General features: G+C 37.7%; 1 protein-coding gene across 1 annotated transcript in view; it reads left to right on the top strand.

The window, feature by feature from the left end:
• The first annotated feature begins 7947 nt into the window (after positions 1-7947).
• ctnnbl1 (catenin, beta like 1) overlaps positions 7948-15958 on the top strand; it is a 43429-nt gene continuing 35418 nt past the window's right edge. Inside the window, exons 1-6 of the mRNA XM_058085215.1 lie at positions 7948-8094; positions 8516-8728; positions 10707-10813; positions 10882-11023; positions 12470-12565; positions 13349-13442. Coding sequence (XP_057941198.1) covers positions 8065-8094; positions 8516-8728; positions 10707-10813; positions 10882-11023; positions 12470-12565; positions 13349-13442 — 682 coding nt within the window. The 5' untranslated portion in view covers positions 7948-8064. The remainder of the gene's footprint in view (positions 8095-8515; positions 8729-10706; positions 10814-10881; positions 11024-12469; positions 12566-13348; positions 13443-15958) is intronic.

Below are 15958 nucleotides of genomic sequence, written 5' to 3'. Positions count from 1 at the left end.
CTCCAGACCATGCATCTCTATTGGTTACATTTTGGTTTCATTCATTGTCAAATATTTCTTAAAAATAATTGTAAAAAAAAAACAACAACTATTTTTTCAAAGATTAGTTTATTATTTATTTTATACATTATACATTTATTATACATTTTGTTTCATTCATTGTCAAATATTTGTTAAAAAATATATTTTTTATAGATTAGTTATTATTATTTATTATACATTTACATACATATAAATTTTATTATTTATTATACATTATACATTTATTATACATTTTGTTTTCATTCATTGTCAAATATTTGTTAAAAATAATTGTACAATTTTTTTAAAGATTAGTTTATTATTATTTATTACACATTTACATACATTTACATACATATACATTTTATTATTTATTATACATGTATTATACATTTTGTTTTCATTCATCGTCAAATATTTGTTAAAAATAATGGTAAACATTTTTTTAAGATTAGTTTATTATTTATTATACAATTACAAACATTTACATACATATACATTTTATTATTTATTATACATTATACATTTATTATACATTTTGTTTTCATTAATTGTCAAATATTTGTTAAAATAATTGTAAAAATATTTTTTTAAAGATTAGTTTATGATTATTTATTATACATTTACATACATATACATTTTATTATTTATTATACATTATACATTTATTATACATTTTGTTTTCATTCATTGTCAAATATTTGTTAAAAACAATTGTAAAAAAATCTACTTTTTTTAAAGATTAGTTTATTATTATTTATTATACATTTACATACATATACATTTCATTATTTATTTTACATTTATTATACATTTTGTTTTCATTCATTGTCAAATATTTGTTAAAAAATAATTGTAAAAAAAATCTACTATGAAATAATTACATAGTAACTGTTTGGACTAGGAAAGGCTGCAGATGTATCACAGTCAGTTTCGCCACTTCGACACTTTGACTGTCCAATGAGCACGTACAGCCTTTGTGTCGCACGATGACATCATGCAACCTACAAATACACACTATTAAGATCCAGACCCGGGATTCAGACACAGCCAGAAAGAGTAGAGTAGAGTCAGCCCTCTCTCAGGGAGCAACATCAACCACTTCTGACCTCACAAATGCCAACAAAAATCCCCACAACAGCTTGCAGTTTCACTTCCTGTTGCAGAGGTCGCAATACTTTTTGTTCACATGATGAGCTTTGATGATTTAGCCACAGTGGTTTTGTACGCAGGGAACACAGTATTCCCCCCTAATGGGAATTGAAACGCACTGGAGGGGAAAATCATTTCATCACTCCTTGTGTGAGCACAGGGAGTGAACATCGACTAATGTGTGTGTGTGTGTGTGTGTGAGACAGAGTGGATAAATAATTAGCTGTATTTAGATCGAACTTTGAGGTGAGGAGACACAGTGATGTGATATTGAAGGTCTGGTATGAATGCTGTTGACCGCACTGCCCTGCACACAGGCGGCGGGGGGGGGCTCTGTCATATGACATACTGATACAAAAATGTTATTGATCTGGATGGAAAGCCCTGATAAGTTGTTTATTAACTTGAAGTGTGACTTGATGGCGGGTTTGTTACAAATTGATTTTTGACCTTAGCAGCACTTCCTTACTCCCTCAATAATAAAAATGTATATTAGAAATGTGTAAATAATATGATAAATCAGGTCTATAGACAATAAAAAGATGTAATTGTGTTTACAACTCCATTCTAGTAACCTAGTAACCGAGACCTTTATACCGTCTTTTCCATTGTCTTTTTGTAGTGGCAAGCTAAAAATGAACATAAATAGCTGCACATTTGCTTAAGGGGTTGATGTGGCACAAAACAATAAGTAACTAGCTATACTATACTATAACTAGCTAGCACTCGGGGCGGCGCCATCTTGAAACATGTGACCTCCACATCTAATCCAGTCTATATCGATATGCTTGTTTTTGATATCGTGCTCAACAGTAATATCATCAATTCATTCATTTTCTACCGCTTATCCTCAGGGGTCACGGACATGTTGGAGCCTATCCCAGCTGACTAGACAAACAACCATTCACATTCACATTCATACCTAGCATGTTTTTGGAATGTGGGAGGAAGCCGGAGTCCCCGGAGAAATCCTACTCATGCACGGGGAAAACATGCAAACTCCACACAGAAATGGCCAAGGGTGGAATTGAACTCGGGTCTCCTAGCTGTGAGGCCTGTGTCCTAACCACTTTTCCACCGTGCAGCCCAACAGAAAAATCATTAATTCATTTTCTACCGCTTATCCTCAGGGGTCACAGACATGCTGGAGCCTATCCCAGCTGTCTTTGGGCGAGAGGCGGGGTACACCCTGGACTGGTGGCCAGCCAATCACAGGGCACATATAGACAAACAACCATTCACACTCACATTCATACCTAGCATGTTTTTGGAATGTGGGAGTAAGCCGGAGTTCCCGGAGAAATCTTACTCATGCACGGGGAGAACATGCAAACTCCACACAGAAATGGCCGAGGGTGGAATTGAACTCGAGTCTCCTGGCTGTGAGGCCTGTGTCCTAACCACTTTTCCACCGTGCAGCCCAACAGAAAAATCAATATTAAAAAAAAATAATCAATATATCACCTAACCCTAGTATGGTCAAACAAAGTTTGATTTGGTCAGAAAAAAGCTTTAAAAAAAAGCGTTATGGCTAGTGAGTGATGATTTTGATTATTATTACAGAGGAAAAAAATTACAGTAATTGAACCTGAAATCATACTAAAAAGATATGAATTCAATACATTCAACCAAGGACAGAGTCAGTTGTTTTTTTTAACGTTGGAAAATCCACTTAAAAATTCAAAAATCTCTTCCTAGTTGCATCCATTGAGATTAATTACAGTCACTGAGGCTCTCACTGCTCTTCAGACCCTTTCTGCATGCAAAGTAAGGAAAAGTGAGGAAAAAAAAAAAGAGAGAAATTGTACGAGACAGAGCGAGAGTGTTACAGACAGTGGTTGCCATGCCAACAGCCTTATAAAGTGGTAATTCTACCTCGCCTTCTGTGCACTGATTTAATCAGCTTTACCCAGCCAGCCATAAATCATCATCAGGCTGAGTTAGGAAACACCTCCAACGGCACCATTCACATCAGCGCTTCGGAGGAAAGAGACATTTGTTGTTCACGTTTCGACCCTTCAGTCACAATTCAACTTCATGCAGCGTATGTGTAATGCTAGCATGTAGCATTAGTATCGGACTTTTTCAGGACCATAACTTTTCAGCTACTTCCGCTCAATGAACTGCGGTCCAGGTCCATGCCTGACTGTTTTGCAGGAATTATGTTATTCACTTATATTTAGACAAAAATAATGACTCATTTTCAGTGGATAGTCTACACACTGACTACTCTAAATTCCACAAAAAGGTTAATATTGAAATTTGACAAGATATACTGTAATAGAAATTCTTACTGAAATGCATGGGTGAGTAGTTTTGTTGTATTTTAGTTTTATTCAACAGTGATTAATACATTTTTTTTACACTTGTTACATAAAAATGCCATACAGGATACACTTAGTAAAGGTTACAGTCATACTGTATGGACGAGGTGGGTGTGAGGCTTTACGTTTCCCATCAATGTCTTCTTCCCTCTTGACCGTCGTATGCATTGGTACTTAATAGTTGAGGGACACGCTCATTTCACAGGTCAATTCATTTTAATCACCGTGTGTCAATGTCATCTCACTTCAAAACATTATGGATGAACACCTTGTGAAAATCTCATTAATCCCCCCCACACACACACACACTTCTCAATCTGCTTAACAGCAGGGCTCAATGGCGCTAACTCAGTCATTTTTTTTATGTTGGTAAATAAACTCCACAGTTTGAGTCAAGTTATTGAGTATTTAAAATATTTTTTTTATTGTATTTTAAATTCTATCTATATTTTAATTTTTAATTAACTAATTTAAAATAAAATACTTTTCATTATATTTTTTAATTATATTTTTTAATAAATATTGGCACATATTTGTATATTTTTAGGTATACCTTTTGAGTGTTAACTTACTGTGTGATGAGTTTAGTGTTCTTTGTGTGATTACGCTATGAGTCAGATTATGGATGAACACCTTGTGAAAATCTCATTAACCCCCCTCCCACCCCCCAACCCACACACACACGCTTCTCAATCTACTCTGCTTAACAGCAGGGCCCAATGGCGCTAACTCAGTCATTTTGTTTTTTTTTTACGTTGGTAAATAAACTCCACAGTTTGAGTCAAGTTATTGAGTATTTACAATATTTTTTAATTATATTTTAAATTTTAATTATATTTAATTTTTTAATTTAAATAATTTCATTTTTTTTAATAATATTAAAATTTTTAATTAATTTATTTAAAATAAAAATACTTTTAATTATATATTTTGATAAATATTAAAACACATATTTGTATATTTTTAGGTATACCTTTTCAGTGTTAACTTGCTGTGTGATGAGTTTAGTGTTCTTTGTGTGATTACGCTATGAGTCAGATTATGGATGAACACCTTGTGAAAATATCATTAATCTCCACAGTTTGAGTCAAGTTATTGAGTATTTAAAATATTTTTTAATTATATTTTAAATTTTAATTAAATAATTTAAAATAAAAATACTTTTAGTTATATTTTTTTAATAAATATTGGCACATATTTTAATATTTTTAGGTATACCTTTTCAATGTTAACTTGCTGTGTGATGAGTTTAGTGTTCTTTGTGAGATAACGCCATGAGTCAGATTATTATTTTGAGGAATAACATCCTGGATCTTCCCAATATTTTTCACAGCAAAGATCCAAATCTTATTTTGCCTTAAATTACACTAAACCGCTATGAATATCATACGAATATAAAATGCAATAAAAACCTGCACATCACTCTAAACTGTTGCTTCTCAAATAGTGAGACAGGCCCCCTGAGGGGGCGTGGTAAACTGTCAGGGGGTCATGATGCAGGGAGGACTTTGAAGTGCAGACCCGCTAACATAGTCTGCATGCGATTTGAATACGCTATGTATGCTTCACTGCTCTCCGTTTTGTTGCATTCTGCTGCTTTGAGTTCCCAGTTCAGTCTGTACAGTACAGATACATAAATATATATTATCGGTTTTCTGAAATTGAGGTTTGGAAGGACGAAAATATTTGTCTCCCCTATTTTTAAATAAAGGTTTTACTGTACAAACAATGAATGAACACAACAAGCTTATTTTTAAATATGTATTTTACAGTGATTTTTGGGAAGCGGACATTTTTCATGTCAAAATGAGTGAAGCCATTTAAAGAACTTCTGTAGGAAGACGCCCTCGGTTCTCTTTAGCATTCAGCTGCTTACCGATTCTCTGTCAACATTTGACTCCACAGGCGGTGCGCATCAGACACATCAGATAAAGGCGGAGGCCAAGCAGCCTGTGGCTCGACAATGCGGCTCCGGGCGGAAAGAGAGACAGGATGACAGGCCCACACGGGAAGGCCTGCGACCCTCTTTTTACACCTTGAGTTAAGACCTCCGCTGATGCTGTAATCTTTGACCTCGGGGCCATGTCTACTGTCAGCGACACTCGTATAGGAAGTACACAGACAAAAAACCTGACATGTAGTTAACCCTTAGTGATAATTTAGTTTTACTTGAACAGTTTATACACATATATCTAATTGTTTTGATGAGTGTGAACGTTATTTTCAGTTGCTGCCGTCTCCTTTTTATTGCAGTGCCTTCTTAAGTTTTGCTGCAGTTGTAAGCTGGACCGTCTGCCTCCATCTTCCAGCATCTGTAAGTTATTTTGACTATTTCAGTACTTTCTGGCTTTGGCTTCTTTGTTGGTATTTTTGCATTTTGTCATTCATTTTCCCACTGACGTTTCTGTCGTTCTGTCGGCTCTTTTTCTATTTTACTCTTTTTTTTTTTTAGTTTATAATGATGAGCCAATTCAAAAAACAATACAAGCAATTGATGTTTGCTAAATACAAGGATGAAGAGTCTTGAACCAGTCATGATGTGCTATATATATCACTATATTGACACTTACTATGGTACCCATTATGTCATTGGATGCTCATATTACCCCCTACTTCGGTATGTGACAAAAAATAAAAAATTAAATAAAAATGAATAAACTAAATTGCTTTTTTATTATATTAGGAAAGCAGGAAGTGAACAAATGTAACAGTTACTGAAATTTCAATCACCTTGTCTTCGGTATGTGACAAAAAAATAAAAATACAAATACAAAATAATTACAAAAAAAACCTTTTACAATCATTAACTGTTACATTTGTTCACTTCCTGCTTTCCTAATATAGTTTAAGGTTTTTTTTGTTTGTTTTTTAAATGTTGTTTTTGTCATGTAATTGTGAGTTAACTGTGGACAAAATGTGATTAATTTTCATTTCAACAGCATTCTCTCTCTCTAGTGTGACTAGGGTTTTAGCTAGCATTACAGCATTTAAGTAACATAAGTTACTATGGTACCCATTATGTCATTGTATGGTCATATTACCTTGTACTTCGGTATGTGACAAAAAATAAAACATTAAATAAAATAAAAATAATAAAAAATTAAATTAATTTTATTTTTTTTATTATATTAGGAAAGCAGGAAGTGAACAAATGTAACAGTTACTGATTGTAAAAGTACCAGATGGAGGGGTAGGATTTAATAAGCTTTGTTTCTTCCTACTCCTTTTGGACATGTGGAACTGTGAACTGATTATGTGATGCATTCAATTGTAATCTGATGCATGCTCAAATGAAATTAAACCATTACTATTATCATAAATATTGCCATACAATCACTTTTCTTTTGTTATGGGGTCCAATTTCTGGTGTAACCGCCGGTTTTCCCCCCACAATGTATCATGGTATCATCTATCGTAGTACTTTTCATTTATTTTGATAATAGAAGCCGAACATATACCAACATATCAGCATAACATAACATCACATCACAAAATATGACATTAAAACAACATTACATCACATGAGAAGACATACTGAAACCTAACATGGGAAGAGTGTCGGCCTTTCCAATCCTATACTGTGAATGTAAAGTAGACTTCTATTATGCATGGCGGTAAAAAGATGAATTAATTAGCCGTTAATACACCTACATCATATCTGTTTCACTGGTGTCAAAGTGTATGTGTGTGTTTTGCACCACAGCTATTATCTTCATAATAGGGATCAAATTAATTTGCTTTCATGTCCACTATCTCTGACAGGCACTCTCCACCTTGTCTCGACGCAAGCCCGCTTCTCCACTGTGTATGTCCGTCCTTTAATAAGCTTTATCACACGTATGTACAAGAAGACCTTGTAAAGTCAATCCACAAATGCAAGATAGCTATAGAAAATAATCTAGACAGGTAAAATGTCTTCCTTGTGTTTTTTATAACACAATTTCACTGTCTAAGGTATGTTTTTATCAGTGCCATCTATTTAATAATCCTCATTAGGGCTGCAGGGGTTTGTTTGTTTCACCTAACATGAATGTTTTTGAAACATGGGAGGCGTTCAGGTACACTTGTAATTTTTAGTGTTGGGCGCTAATTGTTTTTAATTTTTATTCACGTACCCCCTAAGGCAATTGACGTACCCCAGTTTGGGAACCACTGGTCTACAGCAAATATAAACAAAATGACCTCACTGTTCCAATACTTCTATAGGGCACTGTAAGCTAATTTAGTTGAGTATAAAATTATACACATGCCCAAAAACGACAGTATTATGAATGTTTTAAAAAGTAATTAATTAAACATACAATTAAATGCTTCAATTCTGTCATTGATATTTTTTTTCATTGTATTATTTTTTTATACTCTCTTCTCATATTATTTTAATAACGTAATCGTCTATCGGTGGCTAAAGGAGCTTGTCGGACTTTACGACAGTATCTCCGCTTAACGACACAGTTCCTGTTTACGACATTCCCGTACGGCTGAATGTTAGCAGCTTAAACATCGTTGTAAGCGTGCAATTAAAGTACAATTTCTTTTCCTATACTTTGACGTATTCAAAACAGAGAATATGGATGTCGGGGAGCTGTTAAATTACCAGGTACGGATTTATATCTCTCCTCGACACGTTTGTTTTGATAACTTTGTGTTGCTAACACTTCCATAGAGTGTCCATTGGACTGCAAGCATGTCATTTCTACTAGTTGTAGTTTTTATGTTAGTGTCCGTGTGTAAATTGTTTACGGTGCTCTTTTTTTTAGCACACAGGACAAAATACGACGATTTATTTATATATGATTTGTTTACAACTGTTTGCTTCGAGGCATGGCTAACATGCTCGCTCAAATTAGCTTAGACTGCTGTAAAGGAGAGCATGGGTTGTTGTATCTTTACACCCTTGATTTATAGCAAGAGCCTAGTGTATTATATGTCTCCATGCAGCTTTATTATTGTATTTTCTAACTTCATTACATGGTAATCTCATAGTGTCTATTAATGTGACTCCATGTTTGAACACGTAGCCTGACAGAGGAGCAACGCGTTCCAGAGAGGAGGATGGAGGAGAGGAGGACATGAGAAGTGCAAAGCAGCAGAAGTTGCAAAGTGCCAGACACAGAGATGGGCCAGGAACGGGTGCAGAAGGAGGTGCCGACATGAGGGATGGCGACGACTCTACGGCGGATCGCAAGAAGATCCTGGAGAAACTGATGGATCAGGATGAAGATGACCCTGAGGTAAGTGGAACTGTTTTATCGAGAGTGGAAGCTGAGACCGAAATGTTCATATTTTCGAAGTTAATGGAGAATAAAGGTTATCGTACATTTTAGGTCCATTTTGAAATTTCACCCCAAAACCAAATGCACGGTGGACGAGTGGTTAGAGTGCAGACCTCACAGCTAGGAGACCCAACTTCAATCCCACTCTCGGCCATCTCTGTGTGGAGTTTGCATGTTCTCCCCGTGCATACGGGTACTCCGGTTCCCTCCCACATTCCAAAAACATGCTAGGTTAATTGGCGACTCCAAATTGTCCATAGGTATGAATGTGAGTGTGAATGGTTGTTTGTCTTTATGTGCCCTGTGATTGGCTGGCGACCAGTCCAGGGTGTACCCCGCTTCTCCCAGGCGCTGTTGGTATCTTCCTCCTCACCTACACACAATAAACCGCACAGAAAACTTTCTTGATCTTCTAGAATCTGCACCTTTTTCAGCTGTATTTCCCCTGATTTAATTTAATCCACCCACGTTCTGCCTCCAAGCACGCCCATTTCACTGTGATTGGTCACACTCCCAAGCGCTCTTAAGTACTGTACTTCCGGACTACAGCCGTATAGTACAGAAGTTGATAATAAACGAATAAAGCCTTTGTAGAGCTAACTGAAAAGCGGTGAGGAGCTGCTGGCTGATGAGCCAAAGTTTCAGATAATGACGTTGGCACATTTGGAAGTGAACCCTGAAAGAAATTTGGGATGGCTTGAAACGCTCGGTTTCAGAGGGCGTTGCAAATATGTTCCTTTGTGATGTCACAGAGGAGCGGGCTTCCTTATGGGCATGGCGATACATGGTCTGCTTCTCCGTTTACATGCTAGAAAGGCCACATTTGTTTACAACTCCTAACAACGCCAATGAAATGCAGCGGAATAGGTGCAGATTCTGGAAGATCTATAAAGCTTTGTGTGATGCTAGCTATGTAGCGTATGTAGTGTAGTGGAGCAATTAGAAAAATGAGAAAGGAAAAGAAAAAAATGAGAAAGAAGTTTTGGTGGTATTTTAAACAAAATAAAATTTTAAATAAAATAAATTAAATGTACGTCAGGATACTGCAACTATTACATGTTATCATTAGTGTATGTGTTAATGCATGATCACAGCATGTAGTATATCAAACCATGCAAAGTTCATTCATTTTCTATCGCATATCCTCAAAAGGGTCGCGGGGGTGCTGGAGCCTATCCCAGCTGTTTTTGGTCGAGAGGCGGGGTACACCCAAAATCACAGGGCACATATAGACAAACAACCAGTCCCACTCACATTCATACCTATGGACAATTTGGAGTCGCCAATTAACCTAGCATGTTTTTGGAATGTGGGAGGAAGCCGGAGAAAACCCACGCATTAAAAAACTTAAACTATATTAGGAAAGCAGGAAGTGAACAAATGTAACAGTTACTGATTGTAAAAGTACCAGATGGAGGGGTAGGATTTAATAAGCTTTGCTTCTTCCAACCAGAGATGGCGGAGAGTGGAATTGAACTCGGGTTTCCTAGCTGTGAGGCCTGCACGCTAACCACCTGTTAGCTGTGCAGCCCGCACCATGCAAAGTTGTTTTTTTTTTGTGTATGGTGTAGGTGTATTCCAATGACAGTATTGTAAGCTAGCTGAAAAGCTAGCTGAAATTAATTAATTAAATTTGTGAAACAAAAAAGGGAAAAAAAATATGTGTTCAAGGATTGTGAATGATGGGCAAAATTCCAAGAAAGTGCAGCTCCCCTTTAATGTCAGATTACATGAAATGTGACTTTCCTAGCCTGTCATTATGGGCCCACCACCACGCTATATAGGCTTTTAAGCCATCAAGGAAGCCAGACTCATCCCCTTTTTCCTGATAGTGCACAGACTCCACTCACATAATTAGGGTGCCTTTTGTGCTGCAGCCATGTGTCTTCGACTCGTCTTGTTCTTTTTCCATCTTTTTCCCTCCTGTATCAAACAGGCAGAGCCGGTGGATGAGAGCTCGGTGAAGAAAATGATCCTGACCTTTGAGAAACGATCCTACAAAAACCAGGAACTCAGGATTAAGTTTCCAGACAACCCAGAGAAGTAAGCCCGCTAATTTTTCAGCTGAGTTATATTTTTAAAGGCCCAGCTCAGTTGGTCTTTCTGTTCAGGTTCATGGAGTCAGAACTGGATCTGAACGACATCATACAGGAGATGCACGTGATTGCCACCATGCCAGACCTGTATCATCTGCTGGTGGAGCTCAACTCTGTTCACTCGCTCATGGGCCTCCTCAGTCACGAAAACACTGATATCCTTTTTCTCATAGACTATTTTAAATCTCATGAGAATACTCTGCAATGAGCTAACAATGAGGAACACTTAACACCACTTGAAACTGTGATTCCGTTGGGATTTGTGTACAAATGCTGTTATGTTACTTTAATGCTCTAATGCTAGCTAAAACCCGAGTCAAACTAGAGAGAGAGAGAACGAGCCGGAATGCTGTTGAAATGAAAATTCTCAATTTGATCGCAGTTAATCGCATTTTGTCCACAGTTAACTCACAATTACTTGACATAAAATAAAATAAAATAAAAAAAACAAAAAAAAATATACTAGGAAAGCAGGAAGTGAACAAATGTAACCATTATGTCATTGTATGGTCATATCACCTCGTACTTCGGTACGTGACAGAAAATAAAACAAAACAAAATAAAATAAAAAAAAATAAATTAAATTAAAAAATAACAATAAAAAAAAATTATATTAGGAAAGCAGGAAGTGAACAAATGCAACAGTTACTGATTATAAAAGTACCAGATGGAGGGGTAGGATTTAATAAGCTTTGCTTCTTCCTACTCCTTTTGGACATGTGGAACTGTGAACTAATAATACCAAATATCATAATGCCATTATCATTACAATTAATCGCAGATAGAAATGCGTTTTTACAAAATCTCTTTGTGTTAAACGATTCAGTGTGCAACTACAACAATAATTACATCAAATTTTATGTAAAAGGATATCCATTTTGAAACTGTGGGCCATTATTTACAAAACAATACAGTCAGCATATTTTTGTATGACTATTTTTCTGTATAAAACTTATTAAATTATTATTATTTATTCAAAATTATTAAAATTATTTGTACAAATTACTGTTTACGCTGTACATTGTTCATATTTGATGTCATCTATTTATTCTCCACATTATTATTTATTATTTAATATTATACAGGAGCCAGGCAACAACATTTCATTGGCAATTTCACTGCTGTGTTATTGTGCAATGAAAATATTATTAGCTCTTAAACTCACCCACAAATTAATTAATTATTCATTAATTCATTCATTTTTTACCGCTTTTTTTCCTCACGAGGGTCGCGGGGGTGCTGGAGCCTATCCCAGCTGTCTTCGGGCGAGAGGCGGGGTACACCCTGGACTGGTCGCCAGCCAATCACAGGGCACATATAGACAAACAACCATTCACACTCACATTCATACCTATGGACAATTTGGAGTCTCCAATTAATTAACCTAGCATGTTTTTGGAATGTGGGAGGAAACCGGAATACCCGGAGAAAATGCACGGGGGAGAACATGCAAACTCCACACAGACATGGCCGAGGGTGGAATTGAACCCTGGTCTCCTAACTGTGAGGTCTGCACGCTAACCACTAGACCGCCGTGCCGCCCGAGAGTCATTATACTGTCTATAATTGACACTCTTGTTATTGTCCTGAGCCTGATCTACATGTTGCCATAGCAGTGGTGGACCTCCTCCAGGAACTGACAGACATCGACACACTCCATGAAAGCGAGGAAGGCGCCGAAGTCCTCATTGACGCTCTGGTGAGTGAGCGTAGGCTCTCGTATGACACCGTGTGGTGTCAGGATTTGGCGTTCTGGTGTCTGGCATCCAAAAGTAGGCACAGCTGTTGTTTTGTTCAAGCGTCTATTGGAAGACTTGGAGGACATCACCAGTGTGCCATCTTGGATTCTTGGCTTCTGGTTGCTTCTGGTTGTTGGTGGGCCAAAAGCCCTTGGGGCAGATGTTTGCTTATTATTATACAGTGGAAGACATTTAAGTTGATCCTGCTTATATAGCTGTAAAATCCATATTGGGATATGCATTGCAGCGTCTCAAAATGATATATAATTACAATATATTGTATGGCGTATAAATTATAATAGAACCATTTCAAAACAGGTTACAAAGGCTCTTGTATACGTATTTAGTAGTCATCCTTGTATTGTATTATTCCTGACTCTTATTAATCTACTTTATAGTTTCCTGTTCATCGCTGGTTACTGTCCATTGTAATGCGGTTCCAATGCGGTAACGCCTGAGAAAGTTTACTCCGCACTTATTTTTCTGTCGCTACTTCTATTGTGATGCGTTCGCCTCGCTGTTGCCCCCCGCAGAGCAGAGAAAGTACTGCATCAGTGAGCACTTGTGTAGTAATAAGGAATGGTTTATTTACATTGTTGAGGTTGTGTTTGATGGGCCAAATGAAAATCCGCCAATTGATGTTCCTGTCTGTTCTACTGTATACGAATTTGCATTGGAAATTGTTAATTTGCATTGACATTGGAATGAAAGTACACGCTATTTTTTTACTTTTTCATCTGTAGTTGGAGGGCCAGGTGGTTGCTTTACTGGTGCAAAATATGGAGCGGCTGGATGAGCAGGTTAAAGAGGAAGCGGACGGTGTCTTCAACACACTGGGTAAGGCGATACACAGAACTCTCATATCAACACTTGACCAATGACCTCCAAATTATTCATTCATTCATTCATTAATTTTCTACCGCTTATCCTCACAAGGGTCGCGGGGGTGCTGGAGCCTATCCCAGTTGTCCGGGGTACACCGCGCCAGCCAATCACAGGGCACATATAGACAAACAACCATTCACACTCACATTCATACCTATGGACAATTTGGAGTCGCCAATTAACCTAGCATGTTTTTGGAATGTGGGAGGAAACCGGAGTACCCGCAGAAAACCCACGCGTGCACGGGGAGAACATGCAAACTCCACACAGAGATGGCGGGGAGTGGATTTGAACCCTGGTCTCTTAGCTGTCAGGTCTGCGCGCGAACCACTCGACCGCCATGCAGCCACCTCTAAATTAAATCATTTAAAATGAATCACAATACATTACAGGGGAACCTCTGAGGTAGCAGTCCGGTTTGCTTTATTTGCCAGCATTTTTAAGGTAGCAATTTATTTCAAAATATACCATTATGATCTATTGATAATTTTTACATTTTTACATTTTTTACATTACATTACGTTAGTCTACAAAAATACTGTTCTGCTGTTGGATAAGTCAGGGACTGTATACTCTGCATTTTTTCCACAGCTAATAGAATGTAAACATTTGAGCAGGATCTTGAGACATAATTAAATTTATTTGTTTTTTTTATGTTTTTTTTTTGTACATTTTAAGCTGGATGTTGAAGCTTTATTTATACAAATGCTACACAGTTTTTACAGAGGAAAGTTTGTGATTTAATGGAATAAAAATGTATTTAGTAAGTGCATATATTGCTGATGTAATTCAGTTTTTCCAGGAAATAATCTTTAACTACAAGAAAAACAAAAAAAATATCGCCTTGTTAACAGTATCGTGATATATCGTATCATGAGCCTAGTATCGTGATACGTATCATATCGCCAGATTCTTGCCAATAATAATAATAATTTGGAAAGTCCTTGTCTTTGCGTTTAGCTAGGCGTGACTCAAAACTTTCCTGTCTCTCAGCTCTTTTTCCATCAAATGACTCCACTGAGATGATTATTTTCTTTGCCGCCAAATTGAAGCCGAGTCATAGGAGGGCTGTTGAGATGTGTGTGTGTGTGTGTCCGTCCGTGTGCGTGCGTTTGTGTGTTTGGCTGAGGATGCATGTCGGCCGTATCACGGGAGCAGCTTCCTGTGTATAGTCTATTCAAGTGCGCACCTCTGTTTGCACATCCCTTTTGTTATGGAGGAAGCTCTCCCAGCTTCAATAAGCCTTTTGTCTGCCTTGGCTGCTCTCTGCTCTGAGCCTGCTTGTCCTCCAGGAGGCTGCCTGGCTGCTACATTTGAATACCTGATAAAAGGTCCTTTGCCTCGCCCTGCCTTTTTACACGACTTTTCCCGTCGTCCTTTTAGCTTGACTATATTTTCTGTCTCATCACGCCTAATTTTCCTCTCTCGTTTACGTTTATTTGTTCATTCAGCTCTACCTCTTCCATCCCCGCCTTGTCCTTTCCTATTCCCTTCCCTCATCACCATTCCACAGTATCGCTCTCTTGTCTGTCTCCTTCTGCGCCAGTGCGCTATGATGAAGAGATCATGTGGCAGAAGCTGCTTTCTAATGATAATTTAAGAGGAATGAATGCGCTGTTGTATTTTTCTTAATTGTTACAACAAGCCGACGGCTGTGATTGACTGTTGTATTCGTGGCACGTATACCAGAGGAAACGCATTGTCCTCCAACTGACTTCGCCTGTTGCAACCGAGGGCTGTCGTTTTTTTTTTTTGACAGCCTGAGATACAGTGAAGAAAATAAGTATTTGAACACCCTGCTATTTTGCTATTTCTCCCACTTAGAAATCATGGAGGGGTCTGAAATTTTCATCGTAGGTACATGTCCACTGTGAGAGAGATAAACTAAAAAGAAAAATCCAGAAATCACAATGCATGATTTTTTAACAATTTATTTGTGTGATACAGCTGCTAATAAGTATTTGAACACCTGAGAAAATGAATGTTAATATTTGGTACAGTAGCCTTTGTTTGCTATTACAGAGGTCAAACGTTTCCTGTAGTTTTTCACCAGGTTTGCACACACTGCAGGAGGGATCTTGGCCCACTCCTCCACACAGATCTTCTCTAGATCAGTCAGGTTTCTGGGCTGTCGCTGAGAAACACGGAGTTTGAGCTCCCTCCAAAGATTTTCGATTGGGTTCAGGTCTGGAGACTGGCTGGGCCATGCTAGAACCTTGATATGCTTCTTACGGAGCCACTCCTTGGTTTTCCTGGCTGTGTGCTTCGGGTCGTTGTCGTGTTGGAAGACCCAGCCACGACCCATCTTCAATGCTCTGACAGAGGGAAGGAGGTTGTTCCCCAAAATCTCACAATACACGGCCCCAGTCATCCTCTCTTTAATGCAGTGCACTCGTCCTGTCCCATGTGCAGAAAAACACCCCCAAAGCATGATGCTACCACCCCCATGCTTCACAGTAGGGATGGTG

Source organism: Doryrhamphus excisus, chromosome 10 (assembly GCF_030265055.1).
Source record: "Doryrhamphus excisus isolate RoL2022-K1 chromosome 10, RoL_Dexc_1.0, whole genome shotgun sequence".
NCBI lineage: Eukaryota > Metazoa > Chordata > Actinopteri > Syngnathiformes > Syngnathidae > Doryrhamphus > Doryrhamphus excisus.
Note: the sequence above shows the minus strand (reverse complement) of the source record. Positions and strands in the feature narration are given on the sequence as shown.